The sequence below is a fragment of the Rhea americana genome, unplaced genomic scaffold (assembly GCF_003343005.1).
Source record: "Rhea americana isolate MKP2758 unplaced genomic scaffold, rheAme1 scaffold_117, whole genome shotgun sequence".
In the NCBI taxonomy this organism is placed as follows: Eukaryota; Metazoa; Chordata; class Aves; order Rheiformes; family Rheidae; genus Rhea; species Rhea americana.
The window spans coordinates 17,264-26,520 of NW_028185228.1; the positions used below are offsets into that span (position 1 = coordinate 17,264).

Sequence of the window (9,257 nt, forward strand, 5' to 3'; positions counted from 1 at the left end):
AGCACAGAGCAGCTTCCCCAAAAGCAAATGAGGCTTTATGGGTCTTATTTAGAGACCAAATAAGCAGTGGAGCCACCCTGTCAGCATACGGAGCTGACACATTCAAGATTTGGGAACAGAAATCAGATTAGTTCAAAATATCTGCTTGGTGCAATTTCAAGCCGATCTTACTCTTGTTTGGGGGAAAAAAATCATAGTGGGAGGGAARGAGGCTATAACTTAAGTCATTTGCTACAGATTCCTACTGTTAGTAGTYTTCTACTCTTTCTCTCTGTCCCTACCATCCAGTCCTTATATTGATGTTGGCAAAGGACATAACAAAAGCATGGTATTATAGCAGCTAAGCTGCAACAGATCCAGTTCTTGCCATCTCAGAAACAGCAAGGCAAAAGTTTAATTGATTACCATTCAGTAAAATAGGCAATTGTGTRTTTGCAGACAGGAGAGAAAATAAGTGTAGTCCAGCAAAAAAATTCTCATAATAGGACAGGCTAGTGAATACAGGTATTTTAGTATAAGGTCAACTGAAACAATTAAATAATATTAGAACAATCACTACCTAGTGATGATACCTCACACACAATGCTAATACTGAACTACCTCAAAAGCATACACACATGCGTATTCACAAGCAGTGTATCTAGAGAAGCCAGCTAATCGAAAAGAAGTTCAATAATAAACTGGAATTTAATAGTCCTTGCTGGAACAGACTATATCATATGAAGTCACTGACTTGTCTCTGTACTTTGAAAATATTAGTAGGATACTGAGGCACAGCAGATATTTTCAGATCAAACTTTATATGAAATACAGCATTAGCCACAGAGGTTGTATAAATGCATTTACAGAGGTAAACTTGAGAAAACGCAACAATAAAGTAGTTTCACAGTATCTTTATCCACTGCTCTTGAAAGTTACCTATGGTGCATAGTTTGCTACAGGAAAGTGGGTGTTACTTTTTCATTTAAACAACTAAGAAAACACTATCATATATACTAGTAAGATAATAAATAAGTTTAAGGACCGTAATACTGAAGAGTTACAGATTCAGCAGGAGGGAAGTGTTTTATCTTCTTATTGAATATCAAAACTACAGGTTTACTCCAGTCTTATAATTTTCCAGAATCCCAAATGCTTATTATTAAAACTCCCATAGTTTAATTATAAAAATGGTTATGTAACAATTATGGTCCAGAAGTTTAATGTTTTGCATCTGGCAAATTCTAGACAGAGGTAGTAAAGGCATCCTTTAAGGAATCTTTTCTGATGTGAAGACCCAAGAAGCACGGCAGCGAGCCTAAAATAAAAAAACTGTTTTAGTGGAAAGAAAGTATCATTTTAAACCATCAATTTGGAAAACATTTCAATAAGCTTAGCCTGTATGAGGGGTTTTATTTCATCTCAATTAACTCATACCTTTCAAAGTAAAATTTTAAATAAACAAATTATATTTAAGTATCAATCAAATCTGAAAAAAACCCACCACTATTCCATTCACTGTGCTCTGAATTTCAATCCTTTTGCCAGTAAAGGGAAGAAACAGTGTCAAAATGTCTTTCTGCTATTTCTGACATGTTCAGAGGCCAAGAMGCACTTAGACAATGTTTCCTTGCTATATACAGATGTAAAATATACTTGAGTAGATCAATCTGTCACCTATTACTTCGCAACTTAAAGCAAGCTATCTGGAAGCTCAAACACATTGAAAATTGTTGATGAGACACCTCAGAATCAGAATATGATTCCTCAGAATTTGTTTGTGTAGGAAAGAGGAAGCTTGAGAGAGAGTTATATCTCACTCAGATGAAAGAACTTTGAAGGYTTTAAGGATATGATGGCCTATGTGACTTATCTGGATAGGATTTAAAAAAAACACCAGCTGCTCAAACATATAGATTAAGATGACAGAWGCTTTGAATTATATGAAGTTTCAAGTACTCTTAGAAATCAGAATGTACTAGTTCTGGTGCCCAAGCTGAGGGGAACTGGATGGTTTGGCTTCAGTATCTGTGTTTTGTTCTTCAGCTATCAAATGCTGATAAGCACCACATAGCTTCACAAAGTTGCACTAAAAAACCCTGAAATTTTATAGTATGGTATGAATCCTCTTCTTCTATGGTATGAATCTTACAAGCTCACAAGAAATTATTTTGGAGAAGATACTGTAAGAAAATGAAAAAAATGACTAATATATACATGCAGACTGCTGCAAGCTTTTTAAGACATTTAGGAGTTGTCAAATACATTAAGGTGATAGGTATTTAGATGCAAAGCTTTTTGATTTTAAGGATATTCTGCATCAYTCAATTAACGGAGAATAAACAGAAGGTAGCAGAGTGAGCGGAAAGAATGAACAAACAATTAACTGGGCAACCACATACACACATCTGAGTATGAAAACAGAAAAGAAGATTCTCTTAAATTCTGTTACACAGACACAAGTKTTTTTGAAATACTTACAGCTTTCTCTTCCAATGTGAGTACACCATCTACAGCAACTATCTGGTACTGCTTTTCTTTTAAGTTACCCACAAATTTCCGTAGTAGCTTGAGACTAGTACCATCAATGCTTTGTTTTAACAGTTTTTGCATTTCTTGAGAAGGACATCCTGGATCAAATAGTAGTAAACATAATGTTCTGTTCTTCCTCTCTTCTATTCCAACAACAGTACGACTATGACCTAATTTCAAAACAAGATTTTCAGTGTTTTAAAATCCATAAATCAAATTCACTTGCTTTTAATGAGCTACTTACTTTCAGATCAAGTAAAATATTAGTTGAAAATTAACCAAGTAATCATTAAAAAGAGTAGATGTCAAATAGTTCAGATTCCCATCACACCCAGGTTTTCCATCCAATAAAAATAATTGGTTTTGTTACTCTTTACTTACTAAATAAAAATTTAACAAAAACTATACATACTCAGGATTGCAACACATATAAAGAAAGATAGCAACCAGTAAGAACCCAGCGTACATGATGCTGACCTTGGTGTTGCAGGTAGATAGGTGGTCTGGAAGTACAGACTACCTTTGCACTGCCTTCATTATCTGTAGAATAGTAGCGCAAAATCCACTCAAATAAACGAGGGTGTGTACCCATGGGGCCAGTTGGTTTGTGAAAGTCAATGATTTGACACCTAAAGAACATTTAAARGGAAATTTTAACAGTAAAACTTCAGCCAGGCCAGGTTATTAAAAAATAAACCAAGAAAAAAAAAGAAAAAAGAAACCCTTCTTCTCCATCTCCACACTTCTGTACCAAAAATATTGTATAAACACAGCAGTCCTTGTAATCAAGTGATAGCTGTCACTTTTTTTTWAATTTAGGAGTAGAGGACAAACATAATGAACCAATCTGATACATATCTTTCAAAACTGGAAGATTTATTCTGTAACAAAAGTAGTATTCCGTTCATTGTAACAATGGCTCACAATTCATGAGAATGAAAGCAATTTAGATCTTTGCACAAGCAATATACATACATCAGAGAGTCCAATTAACAACTTTCAGGATATGCAAGTAAATAGCTCAAATTCAGATTGTTCTTAAGGCAAAACTCTAAGAAAAAAAAACTTTTAATCATTGTTTAGCTTTATGCATATGTGGACAATTTTTCACCAGGTTTCAATGCTGTAAGTAAGTATTCAATTTATTACCTGCATAAGTATTGCATTGACTAGATCTGATATCCATTTACAAGCTGGTTAAATTTAAAGCCACTAGGTGGCCAAGCTGGCTTTTCATCACTTGGTTCTTGACACTATAAAGGTATATGCACAATCAATGCAAAACAAACAAAAAGAAAAAAGATGCTTACTTTATCCTGAGACTAGTTAAGAGTGAATAAATTTCACATGCTCCTATCCATGCCTTGGTACCATGTAATCTGTTGTTGAATTGAGATGCCCCATGAGGATCAAAACCTTCTTTCCATGCATCTTCAATCATGGACTGAATCTTTGGTATACTAGGCGTTAGCATAATACCTGCAACAGAAAAACTTTGGATTGAGAYTGCAGTTACTGAAATAGTCTATTAATTACGAATATCCAGTCTCTTTTACAAGAKGCAAATGACATCACAAAGATACACCCCCAAAAACTAAGCTAAAACCTCAGCTACATCATTCCTTGCCAGTATTCAATCCTCTGATTCTTTCCACAACATGGTCTAAAGGTACAGCAAGCATTTAATAGCCATCTTCAGCCTAATAAGCTTTGATGCTTCACTTTTTCACTTACACAACAATCAAAAGGTTTGTCATTTGAGGTACATACAACAAATAGGCTGTTCTGATTAATACCTCTCAAGCAGTCATCATACGAGCTGTTTTGCAACAGTGAGGAAAGGAGCATTTGGAAATTCCTGTAACCGCAACCCCAGCCTTTGTCGCCCAAAGATGAGTGGAAATGATCTACTGGTGTAGAAAGCCATACACATTTCACATCTTTGTTTTCATTCTGGTAGTACTTGCACAACGCTTCTATGACTCCTAAAAAAGACCAAAAATGTACACATACGTTTCAGTATCAACTGAAATGGAACACAAAAAGCTACCATAAATTGTAACAGCTAACTAGGTTAGGCAACAGAAAGTACTAAGTAGTAAACAAACATACCCTCGAGTAAAACAAATGTGTAATATCAGATACAATATGATCTCARTATGGTTTGCATCTCATCCCTTAAACAAATAACTTGATTCCAAGAGAGAAAGAAAAAAAGTCTTCAGCTTAGAATAAAGACTAGAAACACACCAAGATCATATTTAGCTRTTAGTTTATGACTATGATGTGACAAGTCATTCATTAATCGAGAAGCTAATGTGTTGAATTAAGAAGCAACTAATATCAAACGTTTAGTTATCTAAGTACTGAAATGCTTTATTAAAAACAGATTTGGTCACTACAGTCTAGGTCTAAAAAGKACACTCTTAGTTGTATAACTTTAGCAATTTACCTGAAGTCTTTGTTTTCCCATCATCTATACCAAAAGCCAAAGATTCCATCATGTCCGCTTTTCTCTTGTGATATTCAAAAGGCTGCATTCTTCCTCTGTCAACTTCCCTTTCCATATTCTTTAACAACTGTTGCTTGTAGCCTCCAGAATTATCCAAGCCATATTGTCTCTGTTAGGGACAAAACATGCATTATTTGGATTAYATTTTTTAAATTTGCATCCATTAAGGATTTACAGAAGCTACATACACAATCAGTAATGTGGAAAAATACTAAACAGTGAAACAAAAATCTCTGAGTTCATGAAATTTTAGAGTTGAAGGACAAATTCCATTCTAGACCACAAATGCAAGTCTGGGAGAGCTATCCCTGGAAGTATAAACATCTCCCTCTGCCTCTTATGGCCACAGAGCCATTGGCAGAGAGATATTCAATGGCCAGGAGGTAGCAAGAGAGGGTGGTAAAGCTATCAGGGCTGTGAGATGGGAGGGAGAGGGACATCAGGAGCTRGGAGGGAGAATCTGGGAACAAGTATGTAACAAAGTAGGCAGTGGTGTCCAAGAAGAGGACAGGTAGGATGCTCAAGGACTCAGGCAACACACTCTGTGAGGCAGAACACTAGAGCAGGAGACATGCCAGGGCAGAGTAGCACACATATGGAGTCCTGCAGTACATAGGCCCCATCCTRGGCCAGCACTGCTCACAGCAGTAGAGCCAAGCAGCTCAAGGCACRCATGCTCAGCACCAGTGTCAGGTTTGGGGTTGCTGAGGGCTTGCATCTGTTTACAGCCCAATCCTGCATCACTGTCTCAGSGCAGCCTGGCTGACTGTGCAGGTCAGACCTGGCATGGCTATTCTTACTCTTTCAAATTTTATTGTTTAGTATTACTGTACCTGTAGCTTTTTAAATTCTTCCCTCTCTTGCCTYTTTTCTTCTGACCTTTGCTGTTTATCTTCTTCAGTCTGGAGCCGCTGAGCCAGTTCTAGATCTCTTAAGTTTCCACCTACTCAGGAATTACATTTTACAAAAAGATGACTTGATCAGGAGGTTAACAATACTTTGAATAATCACTTGTTTGATCTTTAAAAGTCCTTTAATAAGTAGACATGCATAAAAACATCTATGCATTAATTTTAGGAGATGCATCCCTTACCATATTGAGGTATTGGCAAAGAATACTAGGTAATACCAATGCCATTCAGTCTACCAAGACTCAGCTTCCTGATTTAGACAAAGATTATGCAGGATTAAAGGAGAGTTACTTAGTAAATAATGCATGTACCTCTACTACTAAAAAAAATAGCTTTTTTTTTTTTTTTTTTTTTTTTTTTTTTTTTTTTTTTTTTTTTTTTTTTTTTTTAACTACTTTTCACCTGATTTGTTAGCAAGAAGTCCCAATTTGCTGAGTGTCGCAGACAGCTTCTAGGATCATTACTAGTAATCTCATAATGATGAAGTGACACAAACAAACTTAGGGATGGAGAACTGGACAAGAAACCCACAGGAAGGAAACTGTGCTAACAAAACCAAGATTATTTTGATTCTTTTCTCTTATGACTATAGCTAGTTAATCAGCACAAGCATTTAGAGAAAATAATTGAGAATAAATTAGAAATTTTAATAAGTTGAGTTTTAAACTCATGTCACACTTGAATGTGCCAGTCCAAGTTCCATGCATGTGAACCTTCTAGAGAGCTGGAAAAATGGCAATCTTGTAAACATTCCCCTCCCAGCTTTATTTTGCCCAAGATATAGTGCATTTAATAAGCATGCACAGACAGATACTTCTTTTAGCATGTGTAAWTAAACAGAGCACTCAGCCATGTGACAGGACTTGCTATTGACTATGTCAACTTTATTAGGGAGGCATGCTTTTTTGTYTTGTTTTGKTTTTTTAATAAGGAAAGATTTATTTGAAATTTTGCCTCAGATTCTATACTAAAACAAATGGTTTAAAATACTTTCAAATACTATCAAGCTTGCATCCTTTCACATACCTTCTGAAAAGCTATGTTCCTCTAGGTGTAAATCCACATGTTCTTGAAGAATCTGAACACTTGTACAGGTAAGACTGCATATTGGACATTCATACAGCTGTTCACCATTTCCTACGTTCGAAAAAGAATTGTGGTTTAAGGCTTAATTAGTTTTCATTATAATATCTTTTTTTCAAGAATCATCTCCCTCAATGATGTACATAGTCTAAGATAAACAATAAATTTTGTACTCTCAAATTTCTCAAGGAAAGACAGCAAACCCCAAAACAGTTATTACTCTCTTAAGCTAGAGAAATATGTAATTGATTATTCATATTTAAGAATTCATATTTAAATGCCTGACAAGTTCATCAGAGATTTTCCTTCTTTCTACTAATCAAGCTTTGACCGATTTAACTTGCAGATGATTATTTCTGGTAATACTTGTATTARGAAGTGCTTACTCTGAAATATCAGATCTTTAATAACGGATATTATCCTATCCTATTAATGAAAGAATGCTTGCTTATAATCCTTTAACATTTGTATGATAATAACAGCAGCTAGTGCACAGCAAAAATAAGGTAAAAACATCACATTCTTATTTTGTTGGTCTTTATCTCCTCAAAAAAAAAWTCTGTCTGGAGTTTTAGTATTACTAAAGAGTATCACAGAATCTTAGAATAGCTGCGGTTGGACAGAACCTCTGGAGATCATCTAGATAACCCCCTTGCTCAAAGCAGGGTCAAACAGAACAGGTTAGGTTTCCTAGGACCACGTCCAGACAGGTTTTGAATATCTGTCTCAAAGGGTGTAGACCAGTGTTCAACCACTCTCAAAGTGTGTGTGTGTGTGTATAAATCTTACATTTAAGTGGAACTTTGCRCGTTTCAGTTTGTCTCCATATTCTGTTGGCCTACCACTTGGCACCACTGARAAGWGTGTGGCTCCACCTTTACTTCTCTCATGAAATATTTATACACATTGATCAGATCAACCCCCACTGGARCCTTCTCTTCTCCAGGCTGAACTGCTCCAGCTCTCTCAGCCTCCCCTCTTATGAGAAATGTCTTAATCTTCTTTGTGGTCCTTCATTGGACTTGCTCCATTAGATCCAGTTATTTCTTGTACTGTCTAGCGCTAGACACAGCACTGCAGGTGTAGCCTCAACAGTGCTGAACTGAGGGGAGGATTCCCTCAGCCTGTTGGCAGCACTCTTCCCGCAGCAGCCCAGGAGGCTGTCAGCCTTCTTTGCTGCTAGCAAGCATCACTGGCTCACATAGCTCATTTTGCACTAAAGATGCCTCTGAGGGACTGAAAGACTGAGTGGAGGACTGTCCTTTTTTTAAGGATACTCACTGAGGGTACTGTAGTAGCAGCAGCATTTTCCATGTCTATGAGTTTCTATAGCAGACACATAATTAGAAGTACAATTTTCACCACTGCAATTTTCATCATCTTGGTTTCATTAATAGCTGTAGTGTGTTTTGTGAATGCAACACTTTATAGGTCCAGCTACATCTGTGTTTTTAGTTCTGCTCAGGAGTAGACTTTTCAAGAGACTCTCCTTTCACTCACTGCCTCTCCTTTGCATGCACGAGCGATCCCGGAGTACTCGAGCACGTTCCTTTATAAGAGTCCTCCGGGAGCGCCCCCAAGACACTCAGTCCCTTGGACGTGGAGTAGAATCCCGGCAGCACCACGGTACCTGCACTTCACACTCCGCCTGGGCGGCCGCGACGAGCGCTAGCATCAGCGCAGAGCCAAGCAGGACGCCGAAGCACCCTGCTCGGGCCCGCCCGGGCCCTGCCGCCGCTCACCTGTGCCCGGGGGGGCCAGCAGGTGCCCATGCCGCGCCCTCACGTGCGCCTSCAGCTCCCAGCCCGCCGCCGCCTCCCCGCAGAAGGGGCATTCGGGCGGCCCCGGCGCGGGCTCGGCGCAGCGGGCGCTCGGCTGCTCCGGCTCCGGGTGCACCGCCTCGATGTGCCGGTGGAGCTCGTCGTAGCCCGGCGCGGCGGCGCCGCAAAGCGGGCAGCRGGGCAGGCGCTCTAGGTGCGTGCGCTGCAGATGCCGCCGCACCGCCGCCTCTGAAGGCAGCACCTGCCCGCAGATATCGCACACCAACATCGGGCCGCCGCCGCCAACGGCCACAACCGCCGCCAACGGCCWGCCCCACCCCAACGCGGAAACTGAAACACTCACAGCTTCCGCCCCACGGCGGCCCGGAGCCGCCGCCGGCGGAAGTGCGTCACGCGCCAGCGCGCCGCCGCCCCCGGTGCACTCCGGGAACTGTAGTTTTCCGTCTGCGGACGTCGCTC

At 39.2% G+C, this 9,257-nt stretch overlaps 1 protein-coding gene across 1 annotated transcript; it reads right to left on the reverse strand.

Annotated features, from left to right (window-relative positions):
* Positions 1–781: 781 nt before the first annotated feature.
* ZUP1 (zinc finger containing ubiquitin peptidase 1) lies at positions 782–9,133 on the reverse strand. The gene is made up of 9 exons (XM_085318458.1): positions 8,760–9,133; positions 6,961–7,071; positions 5,857–5,966; positions 4,964–5,132; positions 4,308–4,496; positions 3,822–3,990; positions 2,989–3,140; positions 2,461–2,681; positions 782–1,297 (listed from the first exon to the last, which is right to left on the reverse strand). Exons 1-9 carry the CDS (start codon positions 9,064–9,066, stop codon positions 1,250–1,252), a joined length of 1,476 nt encoding a protein of 491 aa, XP_085174584.1. The 5' UTR covers positions 9,067–9,133; the 3' UTR covers positions 782–1,249.
* Between the last annotated feature and the right edge of the window lie 124 nt (positions 9,134–9,257).